Genomic DNA, 21,229 nt, shown 5'->3' with positions numbered 1-21,229 from the left:
GTGAAAAGTGAGCTGGGTTTATCACTAAGAACACCCAATGAACACATTTTATTTCATATATTTAGCAGGGACAATGCACAATACATACACTAAACCAGAAATAATAAATATTATCTAACTAACTCTAATCTATCAGACGGCATGTAGCAGTGGCTTGTACAGGCACACATTAGCAACAAGGAGTCCTAAAGCAATACATCACACACGATAGAACACAGAAAAGCACATTAGTAATTACTTTAAATAGTTTCAATTATATTGCAGTGAATTTTTTCCAAGGCACTGTATTCATGTGTTCAAAAACAGGATGTCATGTTTTGCTGAATTGTATGCGGGGTGGCGGACGTAACGGCGGTGTTTGGTCAGCAGGAGGCGCCACTGCCGAGAGCAGTGATGTTTCGCAGGCCCTGTGACAGCGGCAGCCAGCATCGACCTCAGACTGAACCAAACAAACACCGACAGTCATTACGATAACAGCAGTGCCGCGGCGGAGCAACGGGACAGATGCACAAGATTACAGCTCACAGCCGAGCTATTCAGCCGTAGGTACACCGGCGCAAAGGTTAATGTGCCCTGACACTAAACTGCATGTAGCGACACTGTCAGGTTTGTGAATGAAGCTTTGCTCTGCGGCGTGTTGTCCAGATGTGCTAGCTAACAATAGCTAACTGCAGGTCCATTAACGTGAACGGGACATTTTGTCAAAGCGTCGGCTATTTAATAACTTTTGCTTTTAACCTGAACTAGTCTGTTGTCTTTAATTCCTCTGCGACAACGAATGTCTGCGAATGTTAAAGAAGTGAACAGCCTCCCAGCAAACCCTCCCTGGTTAGTGTAATGTTGTACTGTACTTCTTTCTTACCGTGTTCCGTGGTTATCTGATGTAGTGAGCTGAAGCTACGTGGGAACTATTCAGCTAACGTTGTCAGTCATTATTGGAAAGATGACAGTGGCTCATTTCATTTGTGTTTAATTCTGTTCTGTTTTGACGCAGACTGACTCATTTCAATATGAGTATGACAACAACCTCTCCTTCCCTTAAACTGCTATTTAGTAACGAGCTACATCGTTACTGTCCCAACAAGCGGCACGTCACACCTCAGTGTGATGTCACCCGTTCTCTGAATCATGGGGGTGCAATAATTCAAAACCCGTGCTTGTGTTTAGCTCTGTAGGTTTCTGGTGTCAGTCATTGATGGAGTGTTTACACAGCTAGTCTATATGTCCTCTACCTGTGTGTCCTCTGCTGTCCCCATGTCCGCTGTCATTGTTTACATCGCCCCCACCTGCCTCTCATTTGGCCTCATGGATCCATTCTTCTCTCCATTTGTCTCTCTGTGTTTCATTATTGATGATCCCCTGTGGAGTAGAGCACAGACAAAAAGGAGAGGACTGAGGTTTGTGTGGACAGATCCCGCTGCGGGAGACGGACTGACACAGATACCACCAATTTAAAAATAACAATACATTAAAGCACTACAGAGAGGTTGGAAAGGTGCAACAGCAACATTGTGTGTAATCCAAAGGTTGGAGTTACATAAGCCAGAGGTAGCAGTTGTTTGTGAAGGGACTGGAACATTGTCCACTGGGAAATGCCCATCTTGGAGTAATTAGACTACGAACCAGTCTGTCCCACAAGTGGTTATGTTAGTGTATTGAATCATCACCTTGTTTCTGTTGGGATGTACAGCAGTGTCCCAGAGGGTGTTGGCTCATGCTGACATTTCTAGAGCTTGTACAACCCGAGTCACTGCATTCGTGAACATTTCCTTTCCTTCCGTTGGATACCTTTTTATAATCTGGACCCAAAGCAGGTAAGGGCTTTGGAAAGACTGCAAGCAGCATAAAGAAAAGGTTGCACAGCGACTCTGAGCTCTACCTGTCCTTTCAGAGACATTTGGGTTGACAGTCTGGCACAGAGCTATAGAGGGCGACGGGAGAAACAGTTTGTACTGCAGGAAACCAGGACAGCTTAATTCCTCTGAGATGAGCTTTCATTAGATTGGATGTGTGTAGGAGATTATGTTTTATTTTTAATTTAGAATACACCGGGTTCTTTCTGGACTATTTTTGAAAGTTTGCTCTGTGAAGTTGAGAATGTTTAGTGTATGTTGACAGTGTGTCAGTGAGTTGTGCAGCCATAGTTAGTTAAATTGTCTAATATAAGACGGCCTTGTATTTAGGTGATTTAAAATTTTCATCCCACCCAATCACATTCTGAGGGGCGTGTGTACTCTTTTGTATCTCCTTATTTCATAGTTTTATTAATTATTATGGTCTGTGTGTGCATTATTAGGGTTTGTTACTAGGGTTTGTTGTGACTTTGGAACTTGTCAAGAGTTGTTAGTTGTTAATTTGATTTTCTATTTGAGGAGTTCCTGAAACAATCCCTATAATCTCCAACCATTATTTGTGTGTTGACACTGATTGCAGGGCAGAGCAAGGTGTCGGTGGGATGGCTGTGTGCACAAGTTGAAAAGAAATGTCATTGGGCCTTGGGGTTTGTTTGGAAACGCTGGAATGATGCTTAACTTGTTCTGTTCCTCTCTTTCTCACTCCAGTTGGTTCTGACTTTCTTGTTGTTTCTTGTTCTGTCTGCTGTGTCAGAGAGGTTTTATTTATCCCTCTTTGGTGTCTTCCTAATTATGTCAACGGCCTTAATACAAGTAAGACATTTGGAAGCTTAACGATTCTCTAAAGAACACAAAATATAAGTATAACAAGTTCAGCAACCATGAGACAATAATATATGGTGTAAAGTAAGGGAGTGATTTATAATTACCAACTATAAGTGGAGGCAAACTGCTGCATCTGCAAGAAAGAGCAAGTCTGTGTGTGTTGCTGTTGTGTTGCTGTTTGCCCCCATTTGCATTCCGTCTGACCTGTAAAAGACCTGTGAAGGTCAACTGAAACTGGGATTTACTGGCATGGGATTTGTCTCTCTTTTTCTTTTTTGAAGATTACGTTTACTAATTCAAAAACTAGGATTAGTTCAGTTAAGGTTTGTTAAGGTTGTAATTTGCATTGCCCTTGTGTTTCCTTTGGTATTTTTTCTTCTCCAGGTCAGTGTGAGAGGGAGGGAAGAGTTATGTCACAATTCCAGGGAGTTGACGTGTGCGATAACCTTCTCAACCCCGATTGTCCCGCCGTCCAACATCGAAACCTCAACGAGACAAACGCTCTGACACAGGGCCAGAGCGATGGGAGAGGAAGCCACCAGCTCATCCAGAGCAACTCTCTCAACGACAACGGGGGGGAGGATGAGGAAGAGGAAGACCACGACGAGGTGATGAAAGAAGCGGAAGAGGAGGTAGAGTCGGAGGAATCGAGCTGCCTGATTCGCTGCCAGTCTCCAGACACGCCCATGACTGATTCGTCCTATTCAGAAAGTGGTAAGATGGACACTTTGAATCGTCACACAGACATACACCCACCCTCAGTGTATTCCAATATACTCACGTGTTGCTCCGTGGCGTAAACGTTTCTAAGAGGGAAGGGAAAATCTTTCAATAAACTCAATAAATCTTCCTACTCCACATCTTATTCTACAATTGTGCCATATAAGCACAAACCACCCATCGATGCAAACAAAGCATTTGCCTTTTGAAATTATGTAGGCAACTAATTTCAGAGCTATAGTAAATAAATTAACAAAAACAACATAGTTAATTGACCTCCATCATGAAAAAGGTGCTTTTGCTTTAAACATCTTTGTATTTGATGTCAAAATAAGGTCCAATGTATTTTTCAGTTAAATATCAAATAACAATGTTGTACATTGCCTTTAAAATACTATGCAGCTGTACAGATCCACTGACAGCCGTAGTGTGGAGATAGGTGTCACGTTGCAAAACAAGTTATACAGGTGCAATCTGCCGTTTATAGTTGTTGGAGGTACAGCTGGCGGTAAAGATTTAATCTCACGATGGAGTCGCTTACTGTGCGAATACTAACTAAAAAATGTATCACACATGCTGGAATGTGATCAAAGGTAATGGGATGGCTGAATTATCAATGATTTACTTTGGCAGTTGACAATTTCACACTGTTTGTATGTGTGTGTGATGTGAATCATTACAGCAATGTGAATGCCAATGCTGTGGTCACAATCTGGCCCAGTCACTGTTGTAATGTACAACAGTAAGTTTTTATGTTCAGCATTTTAGATTGAGCCAAGGCTGAGTGGGGGGAAATGATGTCATCCTGACCACATGACGGAAATAGAGAGTGTAATAGGACAAATTAGATGCAAGGAGACTCTGTGAGTGAAAGGGAGAGCTGGAATGTGAGGAAACGGGGAGTTATGAAGAGGGCAAGAGAGGGGAGAGAGAACGAGGAATTAGTAGAGAGAAGATCTTGTTAATCCCGAACACACACACACACACACACACACACACACACACACACACACACACACACACACACACACACACACACACACACACACACACACACACACACACACACACACACACACAACTATTGTTCACCAAGCATGGTGATCTGTAACACTACATCAGTGTTTGCAACACAAAACCAGTTTACAGCACACACGTTCACTCTCCCACATGGACACCCACGCAGATGGACACAACCACACACACACACACACACAAGCACACTTAGTCATTGTGCAGTGTTCCTCCTGCATTAGCATTGTAGTTTGCATTTGGTTGGTGTGCTCATCTTTAATCTGATTGTAATGGAAACAGTGTAGCAGTGTGTACAGTTCTGATACGAGTTTAGAGTGATTGTGTTTGTATGTTTAGTGGGTTTGTGTCTTGTGTTGTGGCTGGAGTCAGAGAAAACGTGATCAGCTCCCTCCTCTGCCTTCCTACCTGCTGCACCCCAGTCCTCCCTCCACGCCTCCTCCCACCGGAGAGCATGAGGCAGGATTGATAATTGAGTCAGTGACTCCCCTTGTGGTGAATGGTGGTACTTCAGTCAAAAGGCTTTTCCCAAATTAGACTCCATCAGTTGGTGGCAATGCAGTGACTAGATATTTTTTATAGAGCTCTTACTTTACGGATTCCTTTCAGGAGAACAAGAAGAAAGCCAATGTAGCTCATTATTTTATATCGCTCCATTTTAGTGAATATGAGGCTGACGAGTTTTAAATATATATGTGCGTGTATATACCCATGGTCTTGCAATCTTGTCATTCATTTTCTCTGTTTCACTCTCTTTCACTGTTTGCTCATTATTGCCCATTGCCTTTCTCTCTCCCTCTGTAGGCAGTCTGCTAGAGGCTCCATATCCTCTCAGTCCTGGGACCAGTCCAGAGCCTACGTCCTCAACTATTCCAGTGGCTAGTCCAGAAAATGCATCTCCCAGTAGCCAAGCGGAATTGAGCCAGTGTGATGCTAGGATGGACTCTAATAACTCCAACACCGGATCACCTCCAGTCTCCACCTGCACACCAGAACCCTCCTTCGCCACAGGGCCTACAGATTCTGCGGCTCCCTTAACTTCAGACACGAGGCACGCCAACACAGTCAGGCCTGTGTGTGTCACAGAAGGCACAGCCAGGTTAGCAAAAAGCACCAGTCCCGCTGCAGAACCTCTTACCTCACCCACTGAGCTCAACATCACCTCTGGGTCCCCGCACACCGAACAGCCTTGTGACTGGTATGAAGAGCCATCTAAAGTTATTTCATGTTCCACAACGCTCGCCACCTCCCTTGCTTCAGTCCCTGCGAGCTCAACAACAGAGCTAGTTATCTCCACAACGGAACCCATAGCAACTGGTACAGGACCCACTTTCACCACTGGACCAGTAACCTCCTCCACTGCACTGCCCACTTGTCCTCCGGTCCCTAGCAGTGCCACAGGGCCCATCCCAAACCCTGCTCCGCTGCCGTCTCTGGAGCAGCTGGCACAAAGAGGAGATGACACCCACCTTCCACAGTACCTTCACCAGGTAACTTCTGCCATATATTGGATACTGTGAGCTGTGCGTTACCGCTAGGGCTGCACAACGGATCCAATTGGAATCAAAATCTCAATTTGGCCACATAGCTTCCTCCTGGTGGCTCGTGAGGAAGTCAGCTGCTCCAAAACACAGCATGTGCAGTGTAACCACAAATTAGATATAGATACGTTGTAAGTGCTGTTTATGTGACAAGAATCCCCCCACCGACACACTATGAGAAATAAATCGCAGTTTAAATTGTGAACTATAGTATGTGTTGCAGTTATCCCAATTTGACACAATTTTGTGACCAAATTGTGCAGCTCTGAGTTCCACCAGTTCTTTCACCTCACTCACGTTTTTCCAATGTTCTGCTTCTCTGCTCTCTTCTCTCTACGAGACCTCATAATCAAAATGGCACTTTGTACGCTAAGGCATGGTTGTTATCAGTCTGCACACACACACACACACACACACACACACACACACACACACACACACACACACACACAAACATACAAACAAAGTCCACAAATACTACATTAAAAACTCTGAACTACATTAAACATGTGCAATCTCAAGCTTTTTCACTCTCTCGTACACACAAACACACACACACGTAGCTTCATGTTTGGACATGTAGGTTAAGGGGTGTGTGAAGGGGGTGTGTGTCACTTTGATTTATAATAGCCTCGACAAGGCATTCCACCTGAGCACTGCTTTCTTTCAGGCATGTGCGTGTGCGTGTGTGTGTGTTAGAGAGAAGTCGGAGAGTTCAGTTTTATTTGTGCACGAACATTTTTTGCCATTGGTTAACAGTTGTATAGACCTTTCAGTTATGTAAACATGAGTTAATTATTAATTTCTATTTCTGTCTCGAATCCTCTTTTTTTTAATTTTTAGAGGAGAATTCCTAACATTTTTATAATTTGTGGTTAAATAGCCGCTGTAAACTAGCACAACATTGAAGTGATTATGGACCCACTTTGAAACTGAAGCATGAATTCCAATATGAGCTTCAGAAAGCTTTAGAGCAAGTCAAGTCTTAACCAAACTATTATAGGCATTTGTCTTGAGGGTTGAATTCAAATGCTTCACCAGCAATTTTACAAACTGTAAAATGGTGGAAAGTAGAAATGGACATATGGAGGCACTAAAGCCTTATATACAGATTAAACTTAACAGCAAATGTACAGATTTAATGAAGGCGTTCTCAGTCTGTGGTTGCTAAAAAAATGTAAGATTTAAGAAGTATTTAAGATTATAGAGAAGAAAATTAGCTGGCGTACAATTCAGAAATATGGACTGAGAAGAGGAGTTAAAGAAAATCCCTAAAACATCACAAGTAATGAACTTTGAAAGTACTTCCAGCAGATATTTAAGAGTGAAAGTCAAATACAGAGTTACAATTGTGACCTTTGCAGTTGTCTCACCCTTGTAATCATTAGAAATTTGAGACTTTTGGCCCTCCTCTCTGCAATCTCCCTCTCGCCACTCTCCCTGGTTGTCGCTCTCTCTCTCTCTCACACACACACACGCACACACTCGTGCCATTCTGTGGATTGTTTGGTGATCAGCTGAGAAACATGAAAGCAACGCTTGCTGAATAGAGGTAGAGTGTCTGTCATTATTGTGTGCTTGTCCTCTTCCTCTCTGCCCTTTATTCTTCCTCTCCTGATTGTGTTAGTAGAATATTAAGCTGATCTTTATGTTTAGACGTCAGCGGCGGTTCAACAGTTGTCTGATGTTGTTGAAAACAGTGTCTGCTTTTCATGTCATAATGAAAGGTTTTATTGAAGCTTTTGTTGTGTTCTTTACTACTTCTTGTTTTCGGGGAAGCGTTCTGCATTTGCAAGTGCATGAATTATTCTTCTAGGTTCTTGATCACAAATTACTAATATTCTGTCATCAGATGTACACATAATTACCTTTTATACTCAATGTTTCATTAAAGCACATTTGATTTAGAAGTCATAATCTCTCTCTCTCTCTCTCTCTCTCCCTCTCCCTCCCTCTCTCTTTCTCTCTGTCTCTCTTCCTCTCTCTCTATCTTGCTCTATCTCTCTCTCTACACAGATTGCTGAAGCCTATGTTCTTCATGAGGACTGTATCCTTATCCCTCTGTGTGTACGTGCGTGCGTGCGTGCGTGTGTGTGTGTGTCTGTGTCTGTGTCTGTGTCTGTGCAGGGCGTGACAGCCTGTATTTTACATGTTCTTTGCTTTACATTTACACTGATCCCCTGTGCATTTAGCTTGTCTGTCTGTCTGTCTTTTGCTTTGCTAGATACCATCTGTATTCTCTCTGATTTAGGGTACAAGAGGGACAGTTTTCACTGCCTCGCTGATTTGACAGGCAGGGTGATTAAGAACAGAGGGAGGAGAAGTCAGAAGACAGGGAATAGACGGAACAGATAAGAAGAATACGCAAATGTGTCATAGCAGCAGGTGGGGCGAAAGAACAAGAGAGGGACAGCAAAGCCATGCAATTGCAACGCCCAGCATTAACCTATGTTCGAAAAACAATGCAGTATCAAATGTCTTTTAATTATCCCTCTGAGGAATCATTCTTCACTCTTTACAAATGGACGTGTGTGTAACATTGTAGGGAACAAGGGACCTTCATTGTGGAATGTCTCAGATGGAATGTCTCAGATTTCGGCCGCTGATTGAGTAGAATATAAACCTAATCTCCTCTGATTTATGGTTTGATATACTCTGGGCACATGCAATAGGTATGTGCGTATGTGATCCTACACACACACACACACACACACACACAAACACAAGGAGACATGCACATAGAAACACACTCAGACCCTCACAGAAATTAAGGGTAAATCAAGAAAAGAAGGCAGGAGGAAGAAATGCTGAATCCTGAAAAGGAAGGAGAAACGTAGGAGAGCGTGAGGAACCCTGACAGAGCGTTAATCAGAGAGAGGAGGAGGAGGAAGAGGGAGGGAAGGAATGAAGAGTCCGAGAGAAGCCAAGCCGGCTTAGCTATGTCACGCATATAGAGGGTTAGTTAGAGAAAAAGAGAAGGCATTGAGCCATGTCAAAGACGGATTGTTTTGGCCACTCATATCCATAAACATGAGAGACTGCTCTCTGGAGCGCCTTCCTCTTCCATCGCTTTCATCCTCTTCCTCAACATGTCTTTGCTCTCTCCCCTTTCAGTTTCTCTTCTTTTACTATTTGCTCATCTAAGTTAGCTTCATCAATGTTGTTCTAGAGCTGACAACTTTAATTATTGAATTGTAATTACTGAATCTACAAAAGTAGTCCTGCGTAGGCCCTATACTGTATGTATTTGTGTGTATCTGGGTATATTTGTGTGTCTGTGTGTGAGCGTGCGTGCCTCCCTGCGTGTGTGCGTTATATGCTTCTTGACCTTTGGCGTTCAGACCAGCAGGCATTACGATGCCTCCAACTAGAAAGGCTCTATCACCAGAGAATATTAGATAACCTGAATACACTCCAGGATCAGTGGGGTAACACACATACAAACACACCACACACACATATTACGTCTTGGTCCTCCTGGTGTCTCTGATTACTCTCTTGATCACAATGGTTTAATCCAGGATTTTGCTTTTGGGCATTGCTAAAATTAGAGTCTTGATAAGTTGGGTCCTGAAGTTGAGACTCAATAATATTTTCATTGCCTAGCTGCTGGCAACACTCAACATGTTACTGAATGTATTAATGTGCTAGTTAACACAAGCAATACTGCTGTGTTCTGGAGTGTCTTGCTGTAAACTGGACCCCATGAATTAATTTAATTTCGCTGATGCTATAACACAGATTCCATCAGGAAATAGGATTATGGCCCAAGGTTTCATTTCTATTTGTATCACTGGAAGTACAGCTCATCTTACCTTCTTCCCAACCAGGCTAACTACTGTATCTGTGTCTCTGTGTGTTTGTCTGTCTGTCTCTCTTAGAGAGTCAGAGTAGAAGAACTTCTTCGGACCTGGAAACCCAACCTCTGGACATTCTAAAACACATCTGCCAGACACACAATCGGTTAGTGAGTGTGTCATCTCTGTCTTTATTAGGACAAAATCTAATTGATACATCTTTTCTACTCTCCATTTTTTTAAGTCATAGTTCTGGTTTGTTAGCCTTAATGGCCACAAGATGTGGAAAAGGAAAGAAGGAAACACAACTTAATTACTACAGAAGTAATTGAATTTAAAGGCACTGCACTGTTTGTACTGGAAAGGATGTTGAACATAAGCAAACTGCAGCTTTAGGGAGGGTTTGCTCCTACCAGAACATCTCTGCAACAAGAGCATCTTCACTAGAACCTGCACACCTGTCAGAGAGAGAGAGAGAGAGAGAGAGAGAGAGAGAGAGAGAGAGAGAGAGAGAGAGAGAGAGAGAGAGAGAGAGAGAGAGAGAGAGAGAGAGAGAGAGAGAGAGAGAGAGAGAGAGAGAGAGAGAGAGAGAGAGAGAGAGAGAGAGAGAGAGAGAGAGAGAGAGAGAGAGAGAGAGAGAGAGAGAGAGAGAGAGAGAGAGAGAGAGAGAGAGAGAGGGGGGGGGGGGGGGGGGTTGTGGTGCTGCAGTGATGGTTTAAACACCATGGCCCTTTGCTGCTGCTGCACTTTAAGACATTTGAGCCATCACTCTGATAGGGTTTCACTTACACACACACACACGATGGCCACAGAGATGTGTTTCGACTAATATTAGAATGGCAGAACACAGAGGGGTCAACCATCCTTCACTCCTTCATTAACTACAAACAGGAACAGGCTTTGATAGCCTCGCCATTTCACTCTCTCTCTCTCTCTCTGTCTCTTGCAATCTCTCTCTCACGTTCATCTCTTTCATTGTCTTATAGACCAAGAGCTAAGGATGCTGCGGTAAGATTTCCACCATTTCTTGTGTACTGTATGTATGTACATGTAGTTAAAACTGCTAAAGTCACCAGATGCTGAGTTCAGTCAGTTGTATACATGGCTGAAGTGTGCACATGTGTACTTTCCAGTAATGTATTTGTATTCATACCTCAACATTTTGTCTTTCCATACTGCAGTGTACTTCTCTAGACTTTTTGAGGGTTACATTTGAAGAGGAGAGACTTAGCGGCCCACTGCCTTCGAGTTCCTCAGGTGAGTGTGGGTGTGTGACAGTGGGTGTGTTTGTGTGTGTGTACATGCATACTGGCATGTATACCTGTTTACTGCCTTACATTTGCTTTTCTGATTTTGGTTTCTACATATCAGGCAGCCATTGTTGACTGAAATATATTTCCTTTTTTTCAATACAACTGTACTGTACTCTACCATATTTCAGTACAGCGTTGAAGAGAGATGGGAGCAGAACCTTTCAATGACTTCCTGAAATTGACGGAAACCAGGCAATCCATAACAATAACAAATTACTGTTTTCCAATAAATGGAAAACAGTAATTGATGTTGAAATGGATATGCAAACATTGATGTTTGCATATCCAATTTGTAATTATTGGGCTGGTACATGCAAACAAATGGTCCTTTTAAAAGTTTTATTAAGATTTTCCAGTCATAGCTTGTTGACCGATCTGGACATCTTTTGCCGATACTTGTACTTGAAAAAAGTCAGACATCAAAACAAATTTGAGATAGTTTCACTAGTTGGGTTGTACACCATATTGTGTGTACATCTTATACACTCATGCACATAGGCATGCAGTGTAACATACACTGACATTCTCTCCTTTTTTCTTTTTCTTTCCAGCTAATCAGGTTAAAGGTGGGGCAGAGCAGAGCAGCCAACTAGTTAATCCCCACACCACAGTAGACGGCCGCCTCCCCCTAGAGAAATCAGAAAAGAACAGGGCAGACCCAGACCAAGAACCGGAGGGGAGGGCCCCGTCTCATGGAAGCCAGCTGACTGACAAGAAGGCCAGTGACAGAGGGGGAGGAGAGTTGGAAGGAGGGGTCGAATACACCATTACAGTCAGGGGGAATGGACTACACCCCTCTACTTCTGCAGAAATGGATCAGTCCAAGCCTGCAGCGCTGCAGGGAGGAGAGATAGGTCCCACACAGGAAAACAAGGTAAAAGAGGAGGAAGGGGACAGGGAAGTGGAAGAGGCGGCAGAGGCCGTGGAGATGGAAGATGAGGGAGAGGACGAGGAAGAGAAGAAAGGCCAATCTCTCCCAGAGGAGGCTTTACTCAGTGAGCCAGAGGTGGAGGCACCACAGCTGCAGGAGGAGGCCCCACCTGAGGAGGAGCAGTATGGGCAGACCCAGCTTCACCAAGAGACCCAGGTACACGCTGTGTTGCTTATTTATGTAGCTCAGGGTTAAAGTTGGAAGATGTTCGAACTGAATATAACTTAAGAATTAACAAATAATAAAGAATGAAATTGAATGAAGAATGAATTAAAGCAGCAGCCTGTTAGTTCCTTGTTTATTTGTCGGAGTTTGCTTATGCCATTATCTTTGCATTCCAATTCTTCTTTGAGTTGCTGTAGGTGGCGCTCTTTGTGTTTTCAGGCATTGCAGCTCGTGCAGCAATTTACCCTGTTCCTATTTATTCTATAATAAGCCTTTGTTCCTTCGATCAACATACGGATCTCTGGATGTTTGTTACAGCAAATGTAAAAGCTTTTAAACTGTCAGCTTTTATAGATAATCATGTTTTATCTCAATAGACAACAGACTAATGAACATGTTAACATTTTCCACAGCTGTATATTGATTTGTGATTTTTTTTTTTGTGAACAAAGCAGCCAGAGCAGGGCGAGGAGGAAAAGGAGGAAGATTACGATGAGTACGAGTATGGCGTAGAGAGAGTTGACATCATTGGAGAAGCTGCCTCACTTGATGACCTCGCCAAACTCATCACTATACAGGAGGTGTGTATATGACCCATGTTTGTCTTTGTGCTTTGATGAATGATAGATTTCCAGTTACTCAGTTACCAGTTTATTAGACAACGTACATGTCAGTGCCAGGCAACAAAGTGGGATTGTGTGTTAGTGTTGCAGCCGCAGCACCATCAGTGCTTCCAAACTGACTAAAACTATTGAATAGAGCTGAATTAATTAATTCCGCCAAGCTGAGTAACTCAATAACCTTGAACCTCTCTTTTGTTTTTTAAGCATTTTGGCCAAACCAACATTGTTTGCCAGAATATTAAGCTGAAATCTGCAAATTGACAACCATTTCAATGTCGATGTGAGTTTGTATCAACCAAACTTGGCACCTATATAATAATATAATGGACAGCAAAGCACTCAACAGAAACATTAGCTCATCATTACTGTAAAACCTAGGCTATAGATTTGTTTTATGGATGTCAGAGCACACAATTAGACTTTGAGAGAAGGGAGACGAAGAATACAATGGGCACTGTCATCATCGATTGCGTCAGCAGATATTCTGTATTGTAACTATGATGTTTTCTGTAATTTCTGCATGGATCAAGACCTCACATTGGTTATGTGGTCGGCTGGTTACTGCTTTGTTTCACGTTTGTTGCATGTGAGATTGAGTGTTGAAGAAAAGGAAGAAAGAAAGCTTTAGCTAACAAAGACAGAGAGAAAGAAAGGGGAAGGGAATAAAGGGCAAGTGGAGAGGTGGCCTGCTTTTATCAAATACAGCAGGTAGTGCAGGTATTGTGAGATTTCTTTCAACACTCAAGTGGTACATAGAATGAGGAAATGCCCAGTTCAGTTCTGACCTCCTTCCCTTTCTAGGTTAGGAAGTCTGTGTTGGGTAAAGGAATGATGCAAAATTATACTATAAAGTGATAATGATGATAATAACCAGCTGTCTTTTTTCCATATAAGACCTGAGGGTCATGTGTATTAATTTATTGCAAACTACTAAGTAAACTGCCTGCTTTTCTTAGTTTACACTTAGTTGAGATGATTCACTCATTCACTTAGTGAATATGTTACAGCATTGATGGTGGTTTGGTTAGAGTCAAATACTTCTGAATGTGCTATGCAGTCATTCAGCATGAATGTAGTATGTAGTGACATCTGGTGGATGTAAAGGTCATGACATTGGATAACAGGGTTTTTGCACGAATTGCATGCAAGTTGAACTAATCTGAACTGAAAATGAGTAAGAATATGTTTAATGAATTGAGGTGTTGTGGGAAAGTGGAGGGTTTTGCTCGTCTTGAAACACAGAAGGACAGAATCGCGGCGATATATAATGGAACAGTGTAAGAAAACGGAGGTGATCATGTATTAACTTTACAGAAGTATTCACAGTTTTGTGGAAATGAAATTAGTTCTGAGAATTCTTGAATGAAGATCAAAAAAGGTAAAGGAACGACAATGGAAGTTCAAAAAAGAATGGAAGGGGCAATGTGAGAAAAATGATCTTTGCAAAATCCGTTTATATCTTTGTTTGTGTTCATATTTGTGTTTTTGAGTATAATTACAATCTATACTTTTATTTGATGCTCAGGCGGCTCCTTCCTCTGGATTGGTCTCCATTTTGAAGAAGCGGGGTATACATGTGGACAACGTGTGCGTCTCTGCAAGTTTGGAGCCCCAAGCTGACAAACCTCCAGGGAAAAGACGAGTGCGCTTCAGGGTTCCCGATGACGGTTATGAGCAAGGTGTGTTTTGTGCATTGCTAACAGGTGAACAGGTCAGCCCTTCGCTGCCCATGGAGATAGCTAAGGGCTCTTTGTGACACTGTTTTGTGTTAGGTAATTTATGCAAAATTGATGCAGTCAATTGTGAAAATCGTCAATGAATTCAAACAACTTCCAGTAAGTAGTTTGAATCTAATAAACTCTCTAACTTTCCCTCCAACTCCCTGTTTTGTCCCTCCTTCCATCTTTAGAAGTTGGGGGTGGTGACTCCTGCCTGCTTCTCTTCCTGCTTTGTCTGGTTACCGTGGTGATCAGCATCGGAGGCACTGCCGTTTACTGCGCCCTGGGTGATGCCCACTCCTCGGTCTGTCAGGATTTCTCCAGAAATGCAGACTTTTACATTACACAGGTACAGCGTGGGATGGCTCAGTTACAGTACTGGTTTGCTCCTGGATCCTAGCAGCAAAGCTGGGCCTCGACATTGTGGCGCCACTGGCCTCCTTGTTTACATCAGTATACTTATGCCACAGAGGAAAAACGTGTTCCAGCAGCCTCTGACCCTCTTCCAGGTAGAAAAATATAATCCAAGCCACTAAGTGGAGGAAGTGGCTATTATTCTGTCTGTTAAACTGTAAGATTAATAACAGTGGCATTTTTTGTTTAACCTTATTACAGTCATGTTTGATGAGACTTTGAGAGAGCACAGTTGTCTTATAGATCTTCCTTTACAACACTGCTAAATAGAGCAGAGAGAACTGAAAACTGGGGCAGGGAGAGAGTAACTTTGCACTGCTAGTTCATTTCTAGATACCTACTAACTGTTGCAAGTTGACATACTTGCGACTATTGAATGGAGCTGACTGGCCAGTGTGTCACTTCCTGCCGATTTTTAGATTTTCCCAGTGATTTCGTTGTCCATGTATGTACACGGCTGTGAGTGGACGCCACACATCAGTGGTAGTCAAATTTCCAAGGTCTCTCAGCCTGAGAGTCGAACCTGACTGGATGTAAACTGGACTCCAAGCCAGGGCCGACTCACTCAAGAACAAAAACAAAGGAACAATTGCAACACACAGAGCTGTTAAGTTATACTGTATATAATGTAGTGTGTTAACAAGAGCACCCAGTGTTGCTCTGCTGCAAAGTGCACACAGGAAGGGGCCCTTTGGGCGTTTTACACACTGCTGCAACTGTTGGAGTTGCTTTTATTGTTGACATTTTTAAATTGTAACTTAAGTTTCGGAATGAACAAATCATTCTCTGTTGTACTACTCTGAATGATATCAATGTCTTAATTGTATCATAAACATGAATTCTTAATAACGAATGTTTTGGAGATTAATGTAAAGCTTGGCATTGTTTCATGTGTGGGGCATTTATATTTAGGCAGAAAAAGATGGAAAAAGTTTTATTTTAGTATCAGAAATGAGATGTTGATAGACAGTTTGGTACATCAAATGAATCATGGGGAAACATGGACACGTTCATGTTTTGCTCTTTCTGCACTGTTTTTCAGCAGTTTATTGCTTAAAACTCAAAATCTCTACCAACAATGGCTGCCACTGAGAAGTCCAAACAGTCTGTCTATGGTTTGTTGAGTCTTGCTAGATTTAGCGCTGCTTTGTGTAGCAGATAATGATATATGCAACTCGACCACAGTTCACCTCTATATAAGAATGTTTAATGTCCTGCACATATGATTGGTACGTCAGTGTGACTGAGGTTTTTAGGATTTATTTCAATTCCATCACTTTTTGCAGCCACAGGTTAAAGAAAGATTTTATTTGATGACAAAATCCACATGCACAAACTGTCTTCAGGTTCAGTGGCTCTAAACTGAATTTGTCATGTAAGAACTGAATGATTAAGTACAGTAATATAGGCTGTTTGTCTGTCAAGGCCTTAATGTGGAGAATTTGAAACACATCTCCATTTACATGTTGAACAGATTATCTCTTGACTGATTTCCCCACATTTGAGTCCTTGTTCTATACAGGACTTGTTAAATAAATTGTTATATTATTTTAAAATTTGGTTAAGAATAAAACTTAACCTTCGTCTCTAAAAACAACCTTTTATTATCATGCCAATGTTTTAAAAGTTCATTAATTTTCACTAATTGATGGCATATTCTTCTTTTCCTCTTGTTGGTTTAAGGTGTGGCTGCCATAAAAAGTGCTCCGGAAAGATTGTGTGTCTCCAAGTTAGATTCTATTCTATAATCTATGCATTTTTAACAGATTAAGATATAACAGTATTATCTGTCTGTTTGGAGATACAGGTTTTCCCAGGACTACAAGGAATTGTAGACATTTCTTTCTTTGTTTGCACATGTCCTCTGGCTGGTTCAGATGACAATCAGTCAGAAAATGTCTTATTTAATCTTTTAGGTGATTTTACTTATTTATGATAATGGGGATGCCATGTTTAAGTGATTTACATGGGAAAAATGAGATCCATCTTTCGTTCTATGCTTTGTCATCATTATAGGGTCAATATGCTATATTGCCATTTTTCTTAAAGATAGTCAGAAAGAGAATTAAATTCCTTATTTTGTGAATGGACTCTTCTGATGAGCATCATTTTAGATGCATGATTATTTTTGTGCTTTATATTTTATTCCTATAGATGATATGAAAGTGAAGGCTTTGTTCTGCCAATCATGACAGTGTATTCCTCATTATCATCTTCATCGTTGGTTGTTCAATTTCTTCGGACTCTAAACCGTTTTTGTTTTATTTTACTCCATAGGTTGTTAACAACTTCAGAAATGAATGAATTGTCTTGCATACTGGGTTCTTCCTGTACTGATGAATATTTTCACTTTGTTCTTACAAATTATTATAGGGAGATGAGGTTTCATGCCTCTTCTTTGTATGATGTATTTGTTAAAACCATTGAAAAAGTTACCATCTGTGTGTTATTTGTGTCTTCTTGTAACATGTCCCCAAGTACAGTAAGTGCCAGCTCCAAACACCCGTGCTGGTTGAGTAGAATTGGGCTCTAAGGATGTACTTCCTGTGACTTATCTCAATGTACAGTGTACTGTATAGTTCAATGAATACATACTAGTAAAGACATAGTAATAACTAGTTTCTGTTTTTAAAACATAGCCCAACTAATCTCCTGGCAAGCAGAAATTTAATTTTGTCCTATGCACTGTGAAGTTACACATCTAAAGCTTCTTGTGTGCAAAACATACAGGCATAATACAAGTTGTCTTAGTGATTCAAAATTATTTAATCAGCAATATGTGTGTTTACCACCTGTTCATAATCGGAAATCTGAGTATGCTTCACAATTCATCACATTTGTTGTGCGTGGTGGACTCACACATCCTTAAAATCTGGACCCAGTCAGTCATTTATTAGATATTTAAATGGACAGGGCATCTATCATAACAATTACCTGAAAACATCCAACAACTAACAAATCTAAGAACATTTGGCGGTATGTAATATGGGTGGAACTATGGTGACGTCATGACGCAAGCAGGCGTCCATTGCGGATGTAAACACTGCTGGCCGTGCTCGGTTCACGTGCACAGACAAACCGGTGGACCCGATAATGGCGCCAAAGCTGGAGCGTTTTGTTAGCCCGGGCAAAGGGAACGGATTGCGGGCCACAAGCGCTCTGAAGAGGGGAGAGCTGATTTATTCTGCCCAGCCGCTGGCGTGCTGCGTGTCCAACAAGGTTTCCCGAGCCGTCTGCCATAACTGCTTCACACGGTGAGTCAGTGGACACTTTGTTAGCTCGCAGGTGAACTTTGACAGCAGGACGGAAGAGCTAACACTGTAGTTAGCACTGTGCAGTAGCTTAACCATGCGACGTTTCTGCTCTAGTTTTGTATGTCCGATCTTTAAGATGCCACCAGATGGCACCATAGCGCCACACATTCAAGACTGCAAAAAGCTCGAGGTCAGGAAATATTATCTTCAAAAAAGTGAAGTAATAAAAAGTTGAATCAGCTGAAGCAACGATAGGATACAGCTTAAGAAAAGAAAAGTGTATTCGAGCGTTTTAAGTGCAACAGCTTTTTTAGCGTTATTAACACAAACAGGGAACAAGATTATTCTCCTTTTACCTTTTTATCCATGGAGACAAAATATCAGGCATTTCCACTCACAATATTCACTGTAATAGCAGAATACTGCATACACAAAGCACATGTTTACAGCACATTGTCCATAAAGGTTTAATGCTATTCTAGAAAGTCAAAAGAGAAAGTAAACTATCAACTGGAACTCATCCAATTACAGCCAAGATCAAAGGTATTAAGGTTTAAAAACCAAATACAGTGACGTGTCATAGCATAGGAATAACCTTATGTGTGAAGCTGTTGGACATACTGTGGTAAAGATAGGCTCTCAGTTTCATCTACAGCCACACTAAATATGATCCCACACATGGAACCACTGGTGAACATAGCTTGGAATAACAGTGAGATTTGTTTGTCTGTATTTGTGTAAATACAGGCATGTATGAGGCTTTGCATGATTATCTGTCCTCCGTTGCGTTGCATTTGTCTGTGATATTTGTCCAGCTGGATGCCTAATAACGACCTGGAACTGAACCCACTTCATCAAACTGAACAGATGTATGGGAGTTTAATGAGACTGAGACTTATTGGATGACACACTGCTATTTGTCTTTCCTTCATCGGTAAAAACGACATTTTAACTGTTGAACAGATACACTAACATGTTTTGGATCAATCATGTAGTGGATTTTGTGTGTGTGTGTGTGTGTGTGTGAGAGAGAGAGAGAGAGAGAGATTTGCATTGATGAAAACAATGATAAAAAGATGATCTGTAGTTGTTGCACAGTTTTGCAGTGTGGTATGTGGATCGACTCCTGTCAGTGTTACTTAATAGCGAAGTAAATTCAGTAAAAATTGAGTACTTATTCCATAATTTACTCTGCAAATATACATTCGGACACGTGTTGCCTGAAATAACAACCGAGCTGAATCAGTAATCAGGGCAAAGGAGGGAGGTGTTCACATGGTGTAAGGTGGTTAGCACATATTAAATACACAATAGTTTTGATTTTAGATGACACCATCAGGAGAGAAACAACCTTCTTTTCCTTCCTGTAGCCTCGTCTGCTTATGGTCCAGTGGGTTTACTGTGCTGCGGGGAGTTTGTTGTTTATAACACAAGACATGGTGAACGTTAGCTTTGTGTGCATTTCCCAGCGGGGGTTTGGGACTGTTGATATTTAGTGTTGTGTTATGCCTATGAGTTCTATTTGAAGTTGTGTTGTATGTCAGAGGGGGATGCATGAGGAAATAAAAGGCAGAGATGACGCAGGCTGTTGTTGGTTACATCAACAACAAATGCTTTCTACTTGCACTGGACTCAAAGACTGATATCCAGAACCACATGGCCGTCATCAACTCAGCTCTCTCTCTCCCTCTCTGTGTATGTGTGTGTGTGTGTCCATTGCTGGAACAGTGATTTTGTCGGGATGAAGAAAAGCGATGAAATTCCCCACAGGAATGTAAATGTTGAAAATTGCTGCTCCATAATTCTCAGCAGGGTTGTTTATTTATTCTTCCAGCCTGTCTGTTTACAGAGTGTCCGTCACTTAAACAAGAGTGTGTGAGAGTGTAAGACGAGAAAAACATGATCCCCTCTGATCAGTCGGAGAATGTGTAGCCGAGTGTGTGTTTACATATACAGTATATTCAGACATGCAGGACTACAGAGGTTTGTGTGTTGTTATTTTCATTTAGGGGTTTATTTCGAAACATTTGCAGTCCTGCGTTGTGCAAAAAACACAATGATACACATCTATTCCCATTGATGCAGCACAGCTGTGCACATTGAGTGAAACAGACTGTTTTAGCTTTGGTCCACAGCACGACAGCCGGCTCTGTTCTGATTGGCCCCTTCTTAACACACACACACACACACACACACACACACACACACACACACACACACACACACACACACACACACACACACACACACACAAGTTCAGGACTGCTGGATACAAGCCTTAACATTGCATCTTGACATGTATTCAATATTTCAAAAACATATCACACACTAGAAGATAGAGTTATAAACATGAAAATCAATAATAAATTAAGAGTTTGTGCCGCCCCCTGAATTCCATTATTTTCCCAAGAGCTTTGGGCAAATAGGTGTGTGTGGGGGCTAAGGGGGAGGCCTTGTTGTGCAGAGTATGATCATGTGTTTTATATATTGAATACATGTCAGAGTTACAGCTGACATCTTGTGCCCAAGAGTCATAAACTTAAATGTCAACGTGTCTGCTGCACATCTTTTATTGATTTGATATTAAGAGATGTTTGTAAGTTGTGTTGGTGTCACAGAAACAGTTGTAGAACACAGGCAATCGACACACACGCACCTATGCTGACACACGCACGCATGTTCGAAGCCCAAGGCACAGATTGATCTCAGAGATGTGAAGTGTGTTTTCCTCGTTTCACCAAAACACAATTTGTCTCTCAGCATGACTCGGTGTTTAATGGTTGTGTCGGTAAAAGTGTGTTTGTGTATGCGTGTGTTTATTTCTGTGACTATGCATCTAAGTGTGAGAAGACAGAGGCGGCCTTTACTTGTGAATGCATGTGCACTCTGTGTGTGTCTGTGTTGTCTGCAGGAAATGAGCTGTGTGTGTGTGTGTGTGCGTGTGTGTGTGTGTGTGTGTGTGTGTGTGTGTGTGTGTGTGTGTGTGTGTGTGTGTGTGTGTGTGTGTGTGTGTGTGTGTGTGTGTGTGTGTGTGTGTGTGTGT

The 21,229-nt window shown here is 41.8% G+C and overlaps 2 protein-coding genes across 10 annotated transcripts in view; both read left to right on the top strand.

Annotated features, from left to right (window-relative positions):
- Positions 1-438: 438 nt before the first annotated feature.
- On the top strand, positions 439-16,931 carry cnsta (consortin, connexin sorting protein a). 8 transcript variants are annotated; one of them, XM_076155640.1, is made up of 12 exons: positions 439-542; positions 3,063-3,392; positions 5,235-5,920; positions 7,988-8,018; positions 9,313-9,399; positions 9,853-9,934; positions 10,755-10,776; positions 10,950-11,025; positions 11,633-12,168; positions 12,630-12,758; positions 14,326-14,479; positions 14,710-16,931. In XM_076155640.1, the coding sequence occupies exons 2-12, from the start codon at positions 3,089-3,091 to the stop codon at positions 14,916-14,918; spliced, it is 2,316 nt and encodes a 771-aa protein (XP_076011755.1). In that variant the 5' UTR covers positions 439-542; positions 3,063-3,088; the 3' UTR covers positions 14,919-16,931. The 8 variants fall into 8 exon arrangements, with proteins under 8 accessions (XP_076011755.1, XP_076011757.1, XP_076011753.1 ...); XM_076155642.1 differs by having other exon boundaries at positions 439-546; XM_076155638.1 differs by having other exon boundaries at positions 439-606; positions 12,633-12,758.
- A 1,036-nt stretch (positions 16,932-17,967) lies between these two features.
- smyd3 (SET and MYND domain containing 3) overlaps positions 17,968-21,229 on the top strand; it is a 57,822-nt gene continuing 54,560 nt past the window's right edge. For both annotated transcript variants that reach the window (XM_076156152.1, XM_076156153.1), the window contains exon 1: positions 17,968-18,186. In XM_076156152.1, the coding sequence (XP_076012267.1) occupies positions 18,026-18,186 (161 nt within the window). In that variant the 5' untranslated portion in view covers positions 17,968-18,025. The remainder of the gene's footprint in view (positions 18,187-21,229) is intronic.

This window comes from Genypterus blacodes, unplaced genomic scaffold (genome assembly GCF_046128005.1).
Source record: "Genypterus blacodes isolate CSIRO-AG114 ecotype Tasmania unplaced genomic scaffold, CSIRO-AGI_Gbla_v1 ptg000067l_1, whole genome shotgun sequence".
Classification (NCBI taxonomy): domain Eukaryota; kingdom Metazoa; phylum Chordata; class Actinopteri; order Ophidiiformes; family Ophidiidae; genus Genypterus; species Genypterus blacodes.
The sequence above is the reverse complement of the archived record's forward strand: the minus strand, read 5'-3'. Positions and strand labels throughout refer to the sequence as shown.